Source organism: Nomascus leucogenys, chromosome 9 (assembly GCF_006542625.1).
Source record: "Nomascus leucogenys isolate Asia chromosome 9, Asia_NLE_v1, whole genome shotgun sequence".
Lineage (NCBI taxonomy): Eukaryota > Metazoa > Chordata > Mammalia > Primates > Hylobatidae > Nomascus > Nomascus leucogenys.
Window position 1 is genome coordinate 34,512,459 of NC_044389.1, and position 21,904 is coordinate 34,534,362.

General features: G+C 42.8%; 2 protein-coding genes and 1 pseudogene across 3 annotated transcripts in view; 2 read left to right on the plus strand and 1 right to left on the minus strand.

Moving 5' to 3' along the window:
* The window catches only part of ORC1 (origin recognition complex subunit 1), a 29,562-nt gene extending 24,152 nt beyond the window's left edge, over positions 1-5,410 (minus strand). For both annotated transcript variants that reach the window (XM_030818807.1, XM_030818806.1), the window contains exons 1-3: positions 5,316-5,410; positions 4,550-4,677; positions 1,021-1,199 (exon numbers count right to left, since the gene is read on the minus strand). In XM_030818807.1, the coding sequence (XP_030674667.1) occupies positions 1,021-1,199; positions 4,550-4,677; positions 5,316-5,410 (402 nt within the window). The remainder of the gene's footprint in view (positions 1-1,020; positions 1,200-4,549; positions 4,678-5,315) is intronic.
* Positions 5,411-7,725: 2,315 nt separating this feature from the next.
* PRPF38A (pre-mRNA processing factor 38A) lies at positions 7,726-21,505 on the plus strand. The gene is made up of 10 exons (XM_003264591.4): positions 7,726-8,085; positions 8,881-9,040; positions 11,784-11,905; positions 14,304-14,389; positions 15,696-15,806; positions 17,056-17,168; positions 17,793-17,819; positions 17,934-18,031; positions 18,510-18,558; positions 19,901-21,505. The coding sequence occupies exons 1-10, from the start codon at positions 7,956-7,958 to the stop codon at positions 19,941-19,943; spliced, it is 939 nt and encodes a 312-aa protein (XP_003264639.4). The 5' UTR covers positions 7,726-7,955; the 3' UTR covers positions 19,944-21,505.
* On the plus strand, positions 14,628-14,707 carry LOC115836844 (annotated as a pseudogene).
* Positions 21,506-21,904: the final 399 nt, after the last annotated feature.

Genomic DNA, 21,904 nt, shown 5'->3' on the forward strand with positions numbered 1-21,904 from the left:
ATCACCCTAGTTCAAATACGCATCCTCTCACTGCTGGGTTATTTTCACAGATTCCTCCTAGCTGATATTCTTATACCCTACCATTGCTTTCTTTTCCAGTCCATTCTGTTCAGCTATGCCAAGTTTCCCCACAAACTTATCTAAACATGCTCCCCTGCTCAACAGCCAATAATGGCTCCCACTGTAGCAAGACCAAATTACTTAAACTAACTTTTCAATGCCTTCTAAGATCTGGCCTCATTTTACCTACAGAGTGTGCAATACTCCTTGAAGTGGTCTTGTTACAGTCCTGCTATTCCCACCACTGTGCTCCTGCCCAGATGCTCCAAGCCCTGTGCCTCTGCGTATACTCATCCTGCTGCCTCAACTTTTGCATCTGCCTCACACTCCTTTAGCTTTCTCTACTTCACTCATTTAACTCAAAGATAAATTAAGATAATCATGCCAGATGAGAGTCTCTACCCTAACGTTCAAAGAACCACATAATCAGCATACAACCACACCTCACATCACAACCTAATCCCATGTTGGGGAGCCTGAAGTCACTTCAGGAAAAACTCATAACCAGTGACTTACTTCAGCCTGCAAACCAGCCGCTCATTAGCACCTGATTTATTAAGAAATCCTGTCATACAAATTTGTCTGTAGCAACTAGCACTCTTTGTACTGATTTACTCAAGGTGCAGTCCTCGTTTAAGCCAGCATATTCAGCCTCACAATGCTTTATGCATGCTACAGTCATAGCTAAATATAACATCCCCCTGAGATACATCTGCTAATTCCTGCTCATCCCTCAGGTCACAACCCAAATGTCACTTCTTGTAGGAGGCTCCTAACACATGATATGTGCTCTAAATAAGTATCTGTTGAGATGAAACAGACAGGCAAGCACAGAAGATGACAGGAAATAATGCATTCCCCATGGGGTATTAGAGCCGGTAATATTTCTGGGGTCATGAAGTTCAGGAGGCAGACAGAAATAAGCTTCAAGGTAGAACCAAGGATTGTGGCATCACCTACCCCAACAAGGCCAATGATGGTCTCTGCATTAATATTGCTGTCACGGGCCGGGTAATCATACCAGAATATTTCCTGTGCACCAGGCTTCCGGCCCAACAAATGCCATTTACAGGCAGGGACTTCACAGAATCGGACAAACCACTGTACTCGAGCGCGTTTCTTAGAAGGAGGATCAGAATCTAGAAAGAATTCGGTGGAAAGGGAAAGGTTAAGACAACTCAAGGACACTTTACTGAGCAATTCCTATGTGCCAGACACTGTGCTTAGCCCTTGACATGTGTGGTTTTGTTTTTTGAGACAGAGTCTCTGTCACCCAGGCTGGAGTGTAGTGGCCCCATCTTGGCTCACTGCAACCTCTGCCTCCTGGGTTAAAGTGATTCTGCTGCCTCAGCCTCCTGAGTAGCTGGGAGTACAGGCGCCTGCCATCCTAATCGGCTAATTTTTGTATTTTTAGTAGAGACAAAGTCTCACCATGTTGGCCAGGCTGGTCTCAAACTCGTGACCTCATGTGATCTGCCTACCTTGACCTCCCAAAGTGCTGGAATTACAGGCATTAGCCACCACCTCTGGCCGACATTTTTTTTTTTTGTGACGGAGTCTTGCTCTGTCCCCCAGGCTGGAGTGCAGTGGCGTGATCTCGGCACACTGCAACCTCTGCCTCTCTGGTTCAGGAGATTCTCCTGGCTCAACCTCCCGAGTAGCTGGGACCACAGGCCTGTGCCACCACGCCTGGCTAATTTTTATATTTTTAGTACAGATGAGGTTTCACCATGTTGGCCAGGCTGGTCTCAAACTCTTGACCTCAAGTGATCTGCCCGCCTTGGCCTCTCAAAGTGCTGGGATTATAGGCATGAGCCACCGTGCCTGGCCCAACATGTGTTATCTTTTTTTTTTTTTTTTTGAGACGGAGTCTCACTCTGTCACCTGGACTGGAGTGCAGTGGTTTCATCCTGGCTCACTGCAAGCTCCGCCTCCCAGGTTCACGCCATTCTCCTGCCTCAGCCTCCCTAGTAGCTGGGATTACAGGCGCCCACCATCACACCTGGCTAATTTTTTTTTGTATTTTTAGTAGAGATGGGGTTTCACCGTGTTAGCCAGGACGGTCTCAATCTCCTGACCTTGTGATCCGCCTGCCTCGGCCTCCCAAAGTGCTGGGATTACAGGCATGAGCCACCACGCCCGGCCCGATCCTTAATCCTTCTAATAACCCTACAAGGTAGGTACTACAGCTATCCCCCTTTTCAGGCAAAGAAATCAAGTGACAAGGACCTTAAAGAGTTTGTCAAAGGTCACATGACCAACTGCAGCAATCTAATTCCAGCCTACACACCCGCTCTTCTGGGATTGCTCCATTTCCTAATGGTGCTATCAGCCGGCAAAGGAATGACAAAAAGGCCTCTGAGAGGAGCTTCTCTAAACACAGGCAATGAACAAATAAAAATCAGTGACTATAAAGACAGCATCAAACAGCAGCAAAACAAAAATCTTAGCAAGAACTATAGCATCAGGCTGGGTGCAGTGGCTCACGTCTGTAATCACAGTACTCTGGGAGGCCAAGGCAGGTGGATCACTTGAGGTCAGGAGTTGGAGACCAGCCCGCCCAACATGGTGAGACCTCATCTCTGCTAAAAATACAAAAAATTGTCCAGGTGCGGCGGCTCACGCCTGTAATTCCAGCACTTTGGGAGGCTGAGGTGGGCGGATCATGAGGTCAGGAGCTCGAGACCATCCTGGCTAACACAGTGAAACCCCGTCTCTACTAAAAATACAAAAAATTAGCTGGGCATGGTGGCGGGTGCCTGTAGTCTCAGCTACTCCAGAGGCTGAGGCAGGAGAATGGCTTGAACCCGGAGCTTGCAGTGAGCTGAGATGGCGCCACTGCACTCTAGACTGGGTGACACAGCGAGACTCTGTCTCAAAAAAAAAAAAAAAAGAAAAGAAAATTAGCTGGGCATGGTGGCAGGTGCCTGTCATCCCAGCTACTTCGGAGGCTGAGGCAGGAGAATTGCTTGAACCCAGGAGGTTGAGGCTGCATGAGCTGAGATTGTGCCATTGCACTCCAGTCTGGGCGACAGAGCAAGATTCTGTCACACACACACACAAAAGAATTACAGCATCAACTACTGAGATGACTTCTGGCAAATGCTTGCAATCTTCAGCTTTATTATTATAGCATACGATTAGTATCACTCCATACCAGCAATAGCTCCAACCGAAAGAACATTCATTAGTGCCATCATCATCATCATCATCATCATCTCTTCCCTTCTTAGCTTTCTTCAGAGAAAGACTAAAGCCATCCAATGGAGCACCAAGAGAGGATTCTAGAATCTATACACCGAAGCCCATGATTCTGATGTGCTGCCTCTACTGGACATTAGTTTGATGAGGTTTTTCTCCATACTTCCAAGTATGTCAAAGAGAAAGTATGCCAAAAATCCCCCTTATCTATGTGCAGTACTATCCCCTTATCTGCTGAGGGTATGCATCAAGACCAGTAGATGCTTGAACCTGCAGATACTGCCACTAACCCTGTATATGCTATGCTTTTTCCTACACATACATACTGTACAGCACAGATACACTGGACAAAGGGATGACTCACATTCCGGGTAGGAAAGCGTGAGATTTCACCACATTACTCACAATGGCACACAATTTAAAGCTTATGACTTGTTTTTTTCTGTAATTTTCCATTTAATATTTTTGGACTATGGTTGTCGTCAGGTAACTGAAATCGCAGAAGGTGAAACCACGGATAAGGGGGACTATAGTAATATAAAACATCTTTATCCACTCAGTCTATCAGTTCCTTCTCTTGGGCCTACAGACTACCACAGGATTACCTAATGACCATGTCCTTCTTCTGTCTCTTGAACGAGGCAGTTTTAGATAGTTTCAAATTGCTGTCTTCAGCAACTCAGCTAAGGCTTTCAATGTGGGCTTGTAGGCTCTGGTTGATGCCACCTTCCCTTTTGTTCCTCCAGCCTAGGGGCAGCAGTGGCTTCCTGCACTTACTCATCTCTGGGAAATGTCACCTTTTCTTCTAGCCTTTCCAACACTAACACACAAGTTCCTCTGGGTAAAATATCTTAAGTGTTTTTGTTTTCCCTGACTGAAACCCCAATTGCGACACCTTCCAAATCCAACTTACCTCTTCACTTGTAATGAAGTAGCCAAAACTAAAGGACACATCTCTACGATAGTGCAAATTACCTGTTTTTTCCTTCTCCCTTCCTCCCAAATTCATCCATTCTCTCCATCCCCCCCAATTCTGCCTTAAAAGCCATGCTTACTCCCCAAAATAATGAAAAAGTTAAATTATTGAGCCTTCCAGTTCCATTTTACTCAATACTGCTTTGATGAGTAAAGAAGTTTTCTAGATGGAAGAAGATGCAGCTAGTTCTTACGTGATCCCAGCTCAGTCTAATGTGCCCTGCACACTGCTGTGAACAAAAGAATCCACAATCTCCCCACCTCCCAATCATTCATGACAAGGAACGGTTTATTATTCCAGTCCCAAACTCACCATCTTCGAACAACTCAAGCAATTTAGCAACATACGGGTTTTCATCATCATCCCCTTCAATCAACACAAACTGTCCAATCTGGATGTGAATCTCGGTGGAACAACCTTCTGTTTTCACACACATTTCTCTAGGAAGTAACAGAGAAGCACATTAGGAAATGACTTAAAGTGGGTCAAGCTCTTCAGATCCCCTGGGCACAAAGGAGAGCGCTCTCCAATCCTGATTTCTTTCTGCTGACCAACTCTCCTACTGGGAAACCAATTCGCCCAGTTGTATTTAAGAATAGGCAAAATGGGTTGAATGAATTGTTTTAGCTGAGTAATGAATCCAAAGGTCTTATTATGAACCCTAATTCCTCTCAGTTATTGACAAAGAACAACAAATGCTTCCCACAACAAATGTTTCCCAAAGCTGTCAAGCTGCCCAGTAACAATGTCAAATTGTCAGAGATCTCCAGGGCTGGGAAAGACACAGTAAAAACATCTATCATCTCGTTTTCATCAAAAGTTATATAGAACTCACCTAAACAGACATGACATTATCCTACATACAAAATTTTATGAGCCTGCCATAATTTTGCTTCATCACTAACTGCTATATTTATCCCACCATCTTCTTGCATCAAACAAAACCCTCCTTACAATCAGTTCTAATCTCCTGTTCATTCATCATCAATCTGTAGTAATTAGAACAGGCTAGATACAAGCTGACTGTTTAGCTTGAGAAGCTGTATTTCCAGGACAACCAAAGGACCTCATCACTCACCTATAGGTTTGGTAGTGCAGTTTTCGATCCAACAATGGCCTGCCAACCCATGAATAAGTTTTTCTGGTCTTCAGCCTTGTGGGGTAGTGTGCCATGGCTTCTGTGGAAGAGTCCAAACTCTGAGTTACCATGATAAATATTTGGTATTTATCTGATGGATTCTACAACATAGTCAGTCCCTGCCTTCAAATGAGGTCAGACTTATTTTCTGCCCCTGCTACACTCCCATACATTTTAGACTAAGAAAACATTTTATTTGAAGTCATGGTCTACAAAGATTACACACAGGCAATTTAGTATCATCTGTGTCCATCTTGTACTATGTCGTATCTCTTCTCATCCAGGAAAACCAAAAGGCCAATTCCTAAGAAATGAAACTATAACATTTAGAAATACTAGGAATAAGGCAGAAAAATAGGTGTAAAACATCTAACAAAGTGAAATTAAAAGACAGTGATACAGGGGTTGTAAATGTCTTCATGACACTTATAAAATGCACACAAGGATAAAACAGAAATACAAAGGCTGGGCGCAGTGGCTCACGCCTGTAATCCCAGCACTTTGAGAGGCTGAGGTGAGTGGATCACCTGAGGTCAGGAGTTCAGGACTAGCCTGGCCAACATGGTGAAACCCCCGTCTCTACTAAAAATACAAAAAGTAGGTGGGCGTGATGGCAGGCGAATCACTTGAACCCAGGAGGTGGAGGTTGCAGTGAGCCGAGATCGCAACACTGCACTCTAGTCTGGGTGACAGAGCAGAACTCTGTCTCAAAATAAAAAAAGAAAGGTAGATGTTATTATCACTTCAAGGTGATAACTTATCCTATCTTATACAGGATGGCACAGCCTTAACTCAAACCCCGAAAAGCCAGATTGCAATTACTGTGCTCTTAACTACTTCACCTTACAACACACTGTGTGAAACTGGATAATGTTAATATGTAACCGAGAGCTTGCTTTTGGTGTACTTATTACAATAAATCAGGCTTCCCAGCCACTGACTGAGCATTGTGGATTGGGCCTCAATTTGCTTACCCACAAAATGGAGAAAATAGAATCTTCCTTTTATTCAACCAATATTTATTAAGTACGCATCGTGTGCCAGGCACTACTTTAGGATAATGGAAGATTAAGTAAAAAAATGCAAAATGGTAAATCCACTTTCCCACTACCTTAATCCCTTGCATTTATTTGTAAGGTACAGTGGTTTCACTTATTAAGTATCATTTGATGAATATTATGGAACTAACATATAATTCAAGTAAAATTTTGCATTCAATTTCGGCAGATTCACAAACCTCCTAAAGTCCACATATTGCCCTCCATTAAAGTTAAAAACCGTTGCAAAGGGACTTAAACCATTCTGTCATATTGGAAACTCCTTTGGCATTTCCAGCCCACCTAATACAGCAGAGAAGAGGGTACTATTATTCATGTATTACAGACAACTAGAATCGTATCTAATCATTGCAGTTTCACAAATAGACCAGGATAAGAATGCTTTTTCCAACTGTCACAGCAGAAGACTCTTCAATTCCAGGGTTAGACAAGAGAAGTAGAAAGGGGGCCACCAGACTTCTCTTCTGAAAAGGTGAATGACAGCCCAGCGGTTAGGAGCTCATCTGAAAAAAAGATCTGGGTAGGAGCCCAGACTGCTTAGTCACGAAAAGCGACCTAAGACACGTCCCTCTCTGGGAGCAATTTGCTACGTCCGTAAAATAGGGTAATAATCTCTGCTCCGCCTTCCCAGTAGTGATTCCTACACTATAGCTCAAAGGACGAAATAAGTAGAGTGCTTTACAAATGCAGATGGAGGGAAAGTCATCACTGAGCCTCAGGGTGCGGAGGGCAGGTACGCTCCTGCTTCTCGGCTGTTGGCTTCCGCCTTCCCCCCCTGCAAACTCAGTTCCCTGCAGCGCGGGAAGCCTTTTAGGAATCGGAATGTGGAACACAGGAACGCTCTTAACAGTTCAGAATAGTGCCTGGCACTGAACAGGCGCTTGGTACATGTCAGCTGAAAGAATCAATGACTGAGTCTACAGAGAACATCTTCAGTTTCAGAGGTTGGGATGCGCCCTCCCCCGAGTCCCTGGCAGCCCGCGGGACGCCACACTCACCCGGCTCCAAAGCTTCCTCCGGCTAGCCGCAAGCCCTCCGTTTCCTACCGCCTCCGCTTCGAGAGCTGCGGGGGATGCGGCGCCTCTAACCTGCACCAGCAGGGTTCCTTCTACAGCTACGGGCCGAAAGCCAGGACCAAAGCGTGTGTCTCGCTAGAAATGGAAAGAAGGTGGAAGGAGAAAAGAAAATTTCGCGCCAAGCGGCGCGGCCCCGCCCCCAGCGGCGCGGCCCCGCCCCCAGACCGTCCCTTCGTTGCGACACCAACTAGCTCGCCCCGCCCACTCCGTACACCTAAGAGGGGCGCATGACGTACATCCGCTAACGTGCAGCCGCCATCATTGATTTGATCGGCGACGCGGGGCGCGGAAGGTCTTTACACTGCGGTGTTTCCGGTTTCAAGATGGTCGCATAAGCCGTTTAGTGAAACTTCTTCCACCTTTCTCCATTCCTCTAGGTGCTTTTTCTGAACCTGGATGTGATGCATTAAAGGATCCAACTGAAATAGAATTGAAGGCATTCTAAAATGGCTAACCGTACAGTGAAGGATGCGCACAGCATCCACGGCACCAACCCTCAATATCTGGTGGAGAAGATCATTCGAACGCGAATCTATGAGTCCAAGTATTGGAAAGAGGAGTGCTTTGGCCTTACGGGTAAGTGGAAGCGCGCGGAGCGCCTCTCAGCCCCTTTGTGGCCCATTTCTCCTGACCGAGCGCCGGTAGGACTAGCGACTGGCCTCTGGGGGTGGTACTAGAGCGGAGTATGTCGATTATTCAGAAAAATTTGAGTGCCTGCTAAGTGCCTCGTCTTGTGTTGAGTATTAGAGACACAGATGAATCTGATAAGGTCATATTCTGAAGGGTGTCTCAGTTGGGTGTTGTGAGTTATTCCGTATTTAATGATAGCAGGTTGGGTTGCAACAGTGTTAAGCTCAGGGATCCGGATATAACACTTTGACACAATCTGTTGAAGGTCTTTAAGGACCTAACGTTAATATGCCAGAAACCAAATTCATGATCTTACTATCCTTAGATCTGGGCCGGTTCCAGTATTTATAAATATTAGTGCTTCAGAGAAGTCTTCCAGGTAATCTTCCGATTTGAATTCTGGCTTTAAATCCATGTCCTGTGACAATCTGTGGACCTTAAGCAAGTCACTTTACCTTTCTTAGCCCTCATTTTCCTTACCTGGAAGAACGTTGCTAGAACTTTCTTCATGACTTGTTAAAAAAGGTTAAGTGAGATAATATGGAAAGCTTAGCAGGGTACCTATTTTATTATCCATTCTCAATGTATATTAGCTGTTGTCGTTACTGTTATTAATACACATTCTTTCTCCTAATATTACACTGTTGATGTATATTTTGGAGAACCAAAGCTTGAACTAACTCCACTCCAACTAGGAAGAGCTTCGCCCTAATATGTCACTCTATTGTTTTTGTTTTTTAGCTGAACTTGTAGTCGATAAAGCCATGGAGTTAAGGTTTGTGGGTGGCGTCTATGGTGGCAACATAAAACCAACACCCTTTCTGTGTTTAACCTTGAAGATGCTTCAGATTCAACCCGAGAAGGATATCATTGTAGAGTTTATCAAAAATGAAGATTTCAAGTGAGTGCAATGTTCACTAGCTAATATAAGAGGTTTAATTTTGGCGGTTCAGAATTGGGCTTTGGTTAAGAGGGGTGTACACAATGTATCTCATTTCTGCAGAGTTCCACTCCAGATTTTTGCTTTTGAGCCCTTCAGTTTGTATTTTTTTTGTTTGTTTTTTGTTTTGGAAACAGAGTCTCTCTGTGTTGCCCAGGCTGGAGTGCAGTGGTGTGATCTCGGCTCGCCGCAACCTCCATTTCCTGGGTTCAAGTTATTCTCCTGTCTCAGCCTCCCGAGTAGATGGGATTACAGGCATGTGCCATCATGCCTGGCTAATTTTTGTATTTTTAGTAGAGATGGGGTTTCACCATGTTAGCCAGGCTGGTCTTGAACTCCAGACTTCAGGTGATCCCCTCCCCCCTGGGCCTCCCAGAGTGCTGGGATTACAGGCATGAGCCACCACACCCTGCCAAGTTTGTATTTTATCTGTTCTGATTGTATTAATCTTCTACTTTACTTTCTCAGTTTTGGTAATTTTTCCCTGAAAAAGGATTTCACAAATTCACTGAATATATATTAAGCAAAAGTGAGTGCCTGATATGTTGGTAGGCACTGGACGCTCAGGGGTGAAAATCAAACAACAAAAGGTGGTGGTTAAGAGGTGTAAGATCTGGGTTCACATCCAGATTTCTGTTGCCCATTAACTGTGACATTGGAGAGGTTACTTAATTTTCTAAACTTTGCTTATCTGTAAAATGGTGACTATAATATAAAAGTGAAAGAAGGTAATGCATGCAGATCTCTGAACACAGCACTTGCTGCATGGTAAACACCTAGAAAATGTCAGCTTCTCATTACCGTATTACCCATTCTCAAGGAAATCACAGGCAAGTATAGGAGACAGACATAATAGCTTCTTATGTGCCATGCTCTAAGGGCTTTGCATATAATAATTCATTTCACTTTCACAACAACCTTCTAAACTTTTAATCCCTATTGTACAGGAGAGGGAACTGAGGCACAGAGATTAAGTAATTTTGTCCAAGTTCAAACAGCTAGTAAGTGGCAAATCTGGCTTCAGAGTTCATATTCTTTGCTACAGTATTCTGCTTCTCCTACAAAGAAACTATAAGTTTCAAAAGCCTCCTAGTTACCCAAGAGGAAATTTAAGTAGTTGGATATAGGAAAAAGGGAAGAGGAATGACTCTTCTTGTTTGTTTGTTTGAGACGGAGTCTCTCTCTGTTGCCCAGGCTGGAGTGCAGTGGCGCAGTCTCGGCTCACTGTAAGCTCCGCCTCCCGGGTTCATGCCATTCTCCTGCCTCAGCCTCCCGAGTAGCTGGGACTACAGGCGCCCACCACTACGCCCGGCTAATTTTCTGTATTTTTACTAGAGATGGCGTTTCACCGTGTTAGCCAGGATGGTCTCGATCTCCTGACCTCGTGATCCACCCGCCTCAGCCTCCCAAAGTGCTGGGATTACAGGTGTGTGAGCCACCGCCCCTGGCTGGAACGACTCTTATAAAGCATTAACAGCTAGAAAATACCTAACTTTTGTTAGGCACTTACTGTGTGCTCTGTGCTATACTTAGCACTTTAAATGCATTTCTTGTTTATATACCAAGCCATAAATTAGGTATAATTATCTCCATCTTACAAGGATTGAGAAAACACATGATTTGACCAATAGTGTCACAGAATTAGTAAATTATGGAGTCAGAATTTGAACCCAGATTACTTTTTTCCAAAACCAGCAGTCATGTTTATGTGTACTTGTTCCTGTATTGTTATTAAATATATCTTCTACTTTCTGTTTTACAATTCAATATCTGGCCAGGTGTGGTGTCTCACACCTGTAATCCCAGCACTTTGGGAGGCCAAGGCAGGTGGATCTCTTGAGGTCAGGAGTTTGAGACCAGCCTGGCCAACATGGGGAAACCCCGTCTCTACTAAAAATACAAAAATAGGCCAGGCATGGTGGCTAACACCTGTAATCCCAGCACTTTGGGAGGCCAAGGCAGGCAGATCACCTGAGGTCAGGAGTTTGAGACTAGCCTGGCCAACATGGCAAAACCGGCCCCTACTTTTTTAAAAATACAAAAATTAGGCTGGGTATGGTGGCACATGCCTGTAATCCCAGCTACTTGGGAGGCTGAGACAGGAGAATCACTTGAACCCAGGAGGTGGAGGCTGCAGTGAGTTGAGATCGTGCCACTGCACTCCAGCCTGGGCAACAGAGCAAGATTCTGTCTCAAGAAATAAATAAATAAATAAAAATACAAAAATTAGCTGGGCATGGTGGCGGGCGCCTGTAATCCTCGCTACTCAGAGGCTGAGGCAGGAGAATTGCTTGATCTCAGGAGGCGGAGGTTGCAGTGAGCCAAGATCGTGCCACTGCACTGCAGCCTGGGCTACAGAGCAAGACTCTGCCTTAAATAAAATAAAATAAAATTCAGTATTTCTTTTATTCTTAGAGTAATCCTGTGAGATAAATAGGTTTTATTCTAGTTTTACTGATGATATATTTGAAAGTTGATCAATATGTGTGATGTTCCCACAGCCATAAATGGTAGCATGGGAACTTGAACCCAGGTCTCCATATTTTACCTGTCTTTCTTCTGCTGCATTCTGCCTCCACAATTGCAGCTTTCTTACCTGCCAAAGAGAAAAACATGTTTATTCACTACTGTCATGAGAAAAGCTAGTTGTAAAACTCAGGAACTTCTAGAATGGCCTGTTGTTTCACTGTCATCTGTCTATCAGGTATGTCCGCATGCTGGGGGCACTTTACATGAGGCTGACAGGCACAGCAATTGATTGCTACAAGTACTTGGAGCCTTTGTACAATGACTATCGAAAAATCAAGAGCCAGAACCGAAATGGGGGTGAGTATGGTGCTAAGTTTCCTGACTGTCATTTTTAAGCCAGTTTTTGTTTCACTAATACTTCTACCTTTGCATTGTCATAGACAGTGTGAATGCTCCTCTTCATCTACATTGTTACTGTCTCTATGCAGGTTTTCCCTTGTCCCTCATGGGAGTTTTCAGTCTGACTGCTAGCTTCGTGTTGGCCTTACCCAGCCTGCCTCTGTCTGCCTCCCTTTCCAAGTGCATCTTATGTTAATCCCTGCCTTGCATCATATGCCCCCTTTACATGTGCTCCATCCCAAAAGATCTAGCTGCAGAATGGCTTCTCCATAAAAACCTTCCCCAGCCCTCTCAGACAAAATTAGTTTTCCATATTTTACATCTTCACAGTTCTTTCTACTGTCCTCTCCTCTAGCACTGTAATTCACACTGCAGCATATAAGACTACTCATTTTTATACAGGAATCCCACTGAAAAATAAGTATATCCAAGAGAGGCAGCTCCATACCTTCTACAAAGAGATTACTTAATGTGTTAAGGAGGGATTCCAAGTAATGCAGTCAAAACCTTTTCTCACTTGGTGTCATAACAGAAAATAGGAACATTTACCTTTCCCCCTACATGTATCATTAAACAGTAGAAGGTTAAGAATTTGGGGCCAAGCATGGTGTCTCACACCTCTAATCCCAGCACTTTGGGAGGCCAAGGTGGGCAGATCACTTGTGGTCAGGAGTTTGAGACCAGCCTCGTCAATATGGTGAAACCCTGTCTTTACTAAAATTACAGAAATTAGCAGGGTGTGGAGTTGCACACCTTTAATCCCAGCTACTCAGGAGGCTGAGGTAGGAGAATCCCTTGAACTGGGAGGCAGAGGTTGCAGTGAGCCGAGATCACGCCACTGTATTCCAGCCTGGGCGACAGAACAAGACTCCATCTTAAAAAAAATAGAATTTGGTATTATACTTTAAACTTATTAATTCATTCATTGAATAAATACATTTTAAGTGCCATTGACATGTCACATACTGTGCTATGTGGTGTAAATACCATGGTGAACAAGATGGAGATGGTCATGGCCATGATGGAGTTATTTATTTATTATTTTATTACGTAAAACTAAGAATTTCTGAACCTATTGACATTTTAGGTCATACAATTTTTGTGTGAGGATTGACATGTGCATCATAGAATGAGTAGCAGTATCTCTAGCCTCTACCCACTAGATGGAAGTAACACCTCCTTCTAAATAGGGGGATGGGCATGTGCAAAATTGCCCATGGTTGAGAACCCCAGAAGTAAGGTAATGTTTACCATGGAAGTTCTCAAAAGCTATATATGTGTATGTGTATACATATATGTATATATATGTGTATATATGTATATGTATATACACACATATACACATATAATTTATATATAAATATATGCATATATAATTATATATAATTATGTATAAATATATACATATATAATTATATACGATTTGTATATATACATGTGTAATTATATGTGTATATAAATTATATATGTAATTATATATGTAAATTATATATAATTTATTATATAAATAATATAATTTATATGCAAATATATATAATTATATATAAATGTATTATATATACAAGTATGTAATTATATATACAAATATATATACAAATATATAATTATATATAATTTATATACATACATAATTATATTTACATATAAATATACATAAGTATATATAATTTTTATATATAACAATTTATATATAATTTTTATATATAACAATTTTTATATATATATATATATATATATATATAAAATTTTTTTTTTTTTTTTTAGACGGAGTCGCGCTCTGTTGCCCGGGCTGGAGTGCAGTGGTGTGGTCTCAGGTCACTGCAACCTCTGCCTCCCAGGTTCAAATGATTCTCCTGCCTCAGCCTCTTGAGTAGCTGGGATTACATGTGCCCACCACCATGCCCAGCTAATTTTTGTATTTTTAGTAGAGATGGGGTTTCGCCACGTTGGCCAGGCCTGTCTTGAACTCCTAACCTCAAGTGATCTGCCTGCCTTGGCCTCCCAAAGTGCTGGGATTACAGGCGTGAGCCACCGCTCCTAGCCAGTTCTCAAAAGCTATCACTCCATGTGCCATATAAGATACATGTTCTAAATTCAGAAACATTGCAGGTTCAGATGAGAAATTATATTTGAGTTATATGATCTCTTCAAGATCACCCCTACATAATTCAGGACTGTTTGTGCTTGCTTTTGTGTTTGTCTCCTGCTAATTGGGACATCTTCATTCATCCCTTAATCTCTTCTAAAGAGGCCTAGCACATAGATGTCCCGATATGAGGTCTTAACACTTCTTTTACTTTTTGGCATCTAAATCTATTATTTCCAGGTTGTTTGCTCTAATGACTTTTTCTTGCAGAGTTTGAATTGATGCATGTTGATGAGTTTATTGATGAACTATTGCACAGTGAGAGAGTCTGTGATATCATTCTGCCCCGACTACAGGTAAGAAATAAAAGTCTCTTACCAGAGTCACCCTTCTCTTCCTAGACAGGCAGGCAGGCAAACACATACACACAGCTTAAACACTGAAGCCTGTGGATCTTATGGGTCCTCTTAATGAATAGTCTTCCTGTCTGGGAGAAAGATAGTGGATTGGGAGTGAGAGGAAAATAGATAAAATATTTGAAGGGTAGGGCTTTAAAAGTGAATAGTTTAAAACAAGGAAACTTTGTTTTTCTCCATCCTTTTGTAGTTCACGTGCATGTGTGAATTGTGCCTCCCTCAAACCTTGTTACAACGTCAGCACGTTACCCACCTATAATGAAAAAAGAAATTTATTAAGGATGTTACATCAAGGGTATTATAGCTAGATTAGGTAGGGATTTTTTAACTCCATGAACAGTTTTTTTCAAACTAATCTTCATGTAAAAAGCCAGGACATAAAACAGATAAAAATAGGGCCAGGAGTGGGAGACTGAGCCCTTAATCCCTTAAACTTGCCTTTACCATCCTGCTTCCCTTTCCTAGTGATAAACGATTATCCATGAGGCATCTTTTCAGGAAATGAGTGTGATACAGCTCTCCTGTTCCATGTTGGCACTGTAGGGCATGTAGTGGAAAGAATGAGATTATAAATTTGAAAACCTACTTTGAGGGCCCAATTCTTATAGCAAGACAATGTCTTGCTATGTTGCCCAGGCTGGTCTTAAAACTCCTGGGCTCAAGAGATCTTCCCACCTCAGTCTCCCGAGGAGCTGGGACCATGGGTACATGCCACTACATTTAGCCATTTGGCGTTTTTGAAATCAGCTTTGCCTCTCTGATCCTTAGCCACTCAAACATTGCTAAGCCATATCCCCGATTAAAATGGAACCAGTTCAAAATGCATGAATATCAGCAGCTCCTGAGATCCTGGGTCTACTGGAGATTTGGTGCTACTCTAGGGCTAGGCCTCTTCTAGTGGAATTACCAGCCATGAACTTACTAGCCCTTGAATTTTCTCTGTGTATGAAGCCCTTACTTTTCGTTCTAGGCTATACCTATACTGATTGATACTCCCATGACTTTAGAGTGTAAGATACAGGGAATAGAGCCAATAGAAAATGAAGATGTTCTCTTGAGGTTTGTATTTATGTTTATAGGAGAACTATAGATTTCAGGTCTATTAAACTTGTTAGGAAAATCTTGAACTGTCTTTGAAATGAAATTGCCTCAGCTGTGGCTCCTTGGAACCCTGAAGCCCAGTGTTGAGGTTTCAAGAAACAGGGGAAATGGCAACAACCCCTAACTCTCATTATGTTCTCTGTAGAAACGCTATGTATTAGAGGAGGCTGAGCAACTGGAGCCTCGAGTTAGTGCTCTGGAAGAGGACATGGATGATGTGGAGTCCAGTGAAGAGGAAGAAGAGGAGGATGAGAAGGTCAGGCACCTGAGACTTTCATGGTTGTAGGGGAGGGAGTAATAGAAAATGGGAATGGTTTTTTGTTTTTAGACTTTAATTTTTAACTCTATTCACCAGGCGTGGTCGCTCACACCTGTAATCATAGCACTTTGGGAGGCCAAGGTGAGCAGATGACCAGAGGTCAGGAGTTCAAGACCAGCCTGGCCAACATGGTGGTGAAACATCTTCTCTACTAAAAATACAAAAATTAGCTGGCGTCGTGGCGGGTGCCTGTAATCCTAGCTATCCAGGAGGCTGAGGCAGGAGAATCGCTTGAACCTGGGAGGTGGAGGTTGCAGTGAGCCAAGATTGCACCACTGCACTCCAGCCTGGGCAAAAGTGAGACTCCGTCTCAAAAAAAAAAAATGTTTTTTAACTCTAACCAAAAACAATATTTCTTTATTAAAAGCACCTCAGCTCTGCCATATACTAGTGGTATAATCTTACACAAATTACTTAAATTTAGTTTTCTCCTATGTAAAGTGAGGTTAATGATACTTTTTTCCCCAAGACTGTTTAAAGTATTAAATAAGATTATAAACTTAAAGCCCTTAGCAGAGTATTGGCACATTATAATTGCCTAATAAATGGTGGCAGCTATTAAATACTTGGAAAGAAGTAACACTTTCATAATTGCACCTATCCTAAGGAATAAGCCTTGTTTAGGAGGGGGAAAATGTCAACCGCATAGTCATGTTCTTTCAGTACTAGTTACAGTGCTGAAAAGTTGAAAACAACCAAGCTGCCCAGTTGTTTCAGGAAGCAGTCAAACTTTTTTTTTTGAGATAGGGTCTTGCTCTGTTGCCCAGGCTGAGGTGCAGTGGCTCACTGCATTCTCAGCCTCCCAGGCTCAAGCAATCCTCCCACCTCAGCCTCCCAAGTAGCTGGAACTACAGGCGCGTGCCAGCATACCTGGCTAATTTGTGTATTTTTTTTGTAGAGATGGGATTTCAGCATGTTGCCCAGGCTGCAGATAAACTAAACATACACACACACAGGTCTGTTTCTGTTCCCTCTCCTGTGAGTCATTTTGGCTGTCTTACATAGCTCATAATAAGTTTTGTTAGTTAATAGGGTAAGTGCCTCCCTCTTTGCATTCAGGTTACTGTGCTTTAAAGTCACATGGAGATGGTCTTTGGGACAAGATGGGGCATGAAGTATAATTAGTGTTCCTAGATGGCTCTTTATAAGCCTGTGCCTTTCAATGACCCAGTCATCTTGTTTCCAGTTGGAAAGAGTGCCATCACCTGATCACCGCCGGAGAAGCTACCGAGACTTGGACAAGCCCCGTCGCTCTCCCACACTGCGCTACAGAAGGAGTAGGAGCCGGTCTCCCAGAAGGTAAAGCCTAGTCATTGGCCTTTTCCCAGGAGATTTTGAGCACTGTAACCTAGAAGTTTGAATTTTAGAGAAGGAAAAATGCCAGTCTATGGAGAATGTTTGCCCAATGTATTAGTTATCTGTTGCTGCAAAACCACCACCTATAAAACCTCATTGGCAGACAACAACCATTTGTTCCTTTCACAAGTCTGCAGTCAGTGATTTAAGCAGAGCTTGGATAGGCAGTTTTTTAAGTACCTGTTCTGTTGTCGGCTGTCTACTGGCTGGTATGGAATTGCCTTAGCTTGGATGACGGGAAATTTCTCTTCTCTGTGTCATCCTCCAGCAGGCTAAGTTGGGCATATTCTCATGGTAGTGGCAGAACTCAAGAGCAAACAAACCCGGTCATGCAAATGTTTTTCCAGTATCTGCTTTTATCACATTTGCAAATATCCCATTAGCCAAAGCAAGTCATGTGGCCAGTCCTAAAGTTAGAATGGGAGGGTGCTAGAGTTACATGACAAAAGACATGAACACAGAGAAGGGTGATACAGAGAAGCGTGAAGGATAAGATTGGGGCCGTTTTTGCAATCTACAACATCCAGTGCACCAACCTAGGCTTTCTTCTTCCTCTCCTCTTTATAGGCGGAGTCGATCTCCCAAAAGGAGAAGGTAGGCCTTCAGTCATTTGTGATGAAGGATAGGGCTTTGGGGAGGGGGTGGTGGTATTGGTGTTGTACGTATATTGCTAACCAGATGTGGTAGTCTGACCAGTCTTTTCTACAGCCCCTCCCCTCGCCGAGAAAGGCATCGGAGCAAGAGTCCAAGACGTCACCGCAGCAGGTCCCGAGATCGGCGGCACAGATCCCGTTCCAAGTCCCCAGGTAAAGCATGTGGGCCTTTTGCCACAGGTTGTCTTAACAAAGAAATGTAAAAGGAGTAGTTAGCCTCCTGCAGTACAGGAGTACCTGACTGTACTGCCTAACAGAAAAGGAAATGGACATAGAATTTGAAAATTAAGGTTCACAGCTTGACTGTCACTTATAAGCTTTGCTGATAAGGTTTGCTTCAGTTTTTTCATCTAAAATTATAGGAATAAGATCTAACATAATAGTGAAAACCCAATATGATGTTTGTGAAATTAGCCATAAAGCCCTTGAATGTATATGTATTTGAACTGGTCTCATTACTACTTTCTTTGGTGCCTCTTCCTCCACTAATTCAGAGTTGCTTCCACTAAGAGGTGTCCCCTGCATAGGCCAAAAGAATATTAAGCCAATGGCAGGTATTAGGGGAGGTGAGAATGACAGTTTAATAAGAGTAGAAGGGTAAGATCTTATACAATGGCCTTTTCTTCCCCAGGTCATCACCGTAGTCACAGACACAGGAGCCACTCAAAGTCTCCCGAAAGGTAAGGAATTGATCTCTGTTTTAACTTTACAGAAATAGTCCAAATTACAACTAATTGGACCTGAAATTTTCTTGTTTTGTTGAGGGATGTTAGGAATTCTCCTTCATTACTAGACAAAATTGGTCTATTGCTTTGAGAATTACTGGGGTTAGATAACTTTTTCTTTTTTCTTTTTTTTTTTTTTTTTGAGAACTGAGTTTCGTGCTTGTCTCCCAGGCTGGAGTGCAATGGTGTGAACTTGGCTCACTCTAGCCTCTGCCTCCCGGGTTCAAGCGAGATACCTGTTTTGCTTTGTTTTGCTTTACAGGATTGCAGCTTTGGATAAAGGATGAGCTTTGGTCTCAGAAAACATGGGGTTTAGTCCCAAGTTTTAAAACTTAACAGTTGAGTGACCTTGGACAAGTCACTTTCATTTGATAAGATTTCATTAGAAACCCCCACGTGCCATATACGGTTGGGTGCACTCTTTTTTTTTTTGAGACGGAGTCTCGCTCTATCGCCCAGGCTGGAGTGCAGTGGCGCGATCTCGGCCCACTGCAAGCTACACCTCCTGGGCTCACGCCATTCTCCTGCCTCAGCCTCTCGAGTAGCCAGGACTACAGGTGCCCACCACCACGCCCGGCTAATTTTTTATATTTTTAGTAGAGATGGGGTTTCACCATTTTAGCCAGGATGGTCTCAATCTGACCTTGTGATCCGCCCACCTCGGTCTCCCAAAGTGCTGGGATTACAGGCGTGAGCCACCGCGCCCGGCCTGTTGGGTGCACTCTTAACCTCCGAGAGGTGAAATGACCTATAGTGACTCACCTGACTCAATAGTGTTGCTGCTATTATTCAAAGATCAAAGGAGTAAAACATTTCCTCAATGGTAAAATTTGGATAGTCATGCCTGACTCAATAGTGTTGCTCTGAATCAAAAAAATACCAAGCAGTTTAAAGAATATTGAGTGTCAGCTCCATCCCCATCAATGTCAGCATACCAAGGTCTTTCTCAGGACTCCTTTTTTTTTTGTTTGAGACGGAGTCTCACTCTTGTCATTGAGGCTGGAGTGCAATGGCCCAATCTCGGCTCACAGCGACCTCCGCCTCCTGGGTTCAAGCAATTCTCCTGTCTCAGCCTCCCGAGTAGCTGGGATTACAGGCACCCACCGCCACGCTCAGCTAATTTTTGTACTTTTAGTAGAGACAGGGTTTCACCATGTTGGCCAGGCTGGTCTCGAATTCCTGACCTCAGGTGATCTGCCTACCTTGGCCTCCCGAAGTGCTGGGATTACAGGCGTGAGCCACCATGCCTGGCTGCCCAGCTTCTTAATATAATTATTTATATGTGTTGCCATTTCAGGTCTAAGAAGAGCCACAAGAAGAGCCGGAGAGGGAATGAGTAATGGACTCAGTTTGGTTTTAGTCCACATGACCTCCTGTGGATATGAGGATATCTGTCTATGTGGAAGGATTAAGATCTCCCCCAGGCAGCTATAAGAATATTTTAGTTTTTTTCTTATCAAGTTTCTCAACGTTTATTTTTAATGAAGGAGGTGCTGAGTTTTGTATCTTTTTAATCATAATCAACATAAGTGTTTTTGACCCAACTAACCTTGACTGTAATCAAACTTATGAGTAGAAAGGATCTGGAGGTTGGGGATATGAATGACAAGGAAAGGATGTGGCCACTTGATGACCCTTTCCCTTTTTATTAAACCGGACACACCTGTTTCCCATTTTTCTGTAGTTTAGTTTTGGTTTGTTGTGGTTGGAACTGCTTTGAGAATCCTGGGATTTGTGTTGCTGCTATTATTCAAAGATCAAAGGAGTAAAACATAGTAGCTCCTAACTTTTTTCCAGCAGCAGCAAGTGGTAATAAACATGAAAACTGGTTTGTAGCAGTTTTGAAAGAACAGAATGCATTCAATTGTAAGGCTTCTTCTGGATCATTAAAGCCAGTTTCATCAAACAGTTCAACAGAGAGCAGCACTTAATACCCTTTATACAGCCCATTTTTTCATAGTTTCATTTGTTCTTGCCCACAAGCTTGAAATCCTGGTTAAGCTATCCAGCCTTTATCATATAAGCATTGACATTATCCAGGCCTAGTCAGTAGCAGTAGGGTAACAGGATTGAAAAAGATTTGATGGAGAGGAAAGTATCTAATATTAGTCATGGTTTTGACCTAAATTGCTAGACAGTTGTGCCATTCACAAAGTCAGAAAATACAGCAGGAAGAGACAGCTTTTAGAGGGGCAGAGAATTAGAGGATTGTGGTAGTAATGAAAATGATGCATTCAGTTTAACAAGTTTAATTTGAGATAGCTATGGTATAGCTAAAAACAAAAGCCCATAAAGTTGGAGATAGGGACCAGAGTTTAACATAGCTATCTAGGCCAGAATTGACAATGTTTAAGTAATTGTGGAATCTGTCAAGACTTCCCAGAGTGTTTATATATATCAGAAATGCACACAACAGAACCATAGGCAACACCAACACTGGTGACAGGAAGAAACAGAAGTCACCTGTTGGAAACTGGAATGGCCCATTCAGAAAGACAGGAGAATTAGGAGAGAATGAGTGAAAGAAGCCAAGGGTCAAGAATGCAGAAGCAAAGGAAGGACTAAAAAGCCTCCACGGACATCAATAATCAAGAGATTATTAAGATCTTTGCTAGAAGAGTTCCTTTACCTGTACTTAACTCCCTTAAAAAGAGAAAAGTGATGGAATGACTTCCTGCAACTGTAGTCCCAGCAGGAATTGTGAAGACCAGCTGCCCTGCAGGATCCAGTTTTTCTTGGGAGGCTGTATCTGGTCATAAGGTAAACATTCTATATATTCTATGCCTGCTTTAGAATTGAAAGACTTCAGCAGTATTAAAGCATTTTTTAATCTTATTTGAGCTTTCATATTCTTCAGTGATTCCTTTCATAATACCTGAGTTAATAAAAGTGGTCTGAAAGAGCTCTTACGGTTTCTGATACAACTATATAGGACTACCTTTTAAGATTAAATATAAGCATCTGTATGTAAATGTATTACAGTGTCATAGCAGTTATGTCTTTATGAAAGTGATCTAGGTAGAAAGAAATGTCTTCTGGCACAGACAGAAGTGACCTATGGACCAACCAAGCTGTCATCCAGTACACTCTTAAAATAAAACTTTATCTTAAAATATGTTTTATTTATTTTTATTTTTTTTTTTTTTGAGACGGAGTCTTGCTCTGTCGCCCAGGCTGGAGTGCAGTGGCGCAATCTCGGCTCACTGCAAGCTCCGCCTCCCGGGTTCACGCCATTCTCCTGCCTCAGCCTCTCCGAGTAGCTGGGACTACAGGTGCCCGCCACCACGCCCAGCTAATTTTT

Excerpts from the sequence above, each read along its gene's own strand:
- PRPF38A (XM_003264591.4), top strand. The coding sequence starts at position 7,956 with ATGGCTAACCGTACAGTGAAGGATGCGCACAGCATCCACGGCACCAAC. Across the intron at positions 11,906-14,303 it reads GAGCCAGAACCGAAATGGGG|AGTTTGAATTGATGCATGTT; the intron begins GTGAGTATGGTG and ends TTTTTCTTGCAG. Across the intron at positions 17,820-17,933 it reads CGATCTCCCAAAAGGAGAAG|CCCCTCCCCTCGCCGAGAAA; the intron begins GTAGGCCTTCAG and ends TCTTTTCTACAG.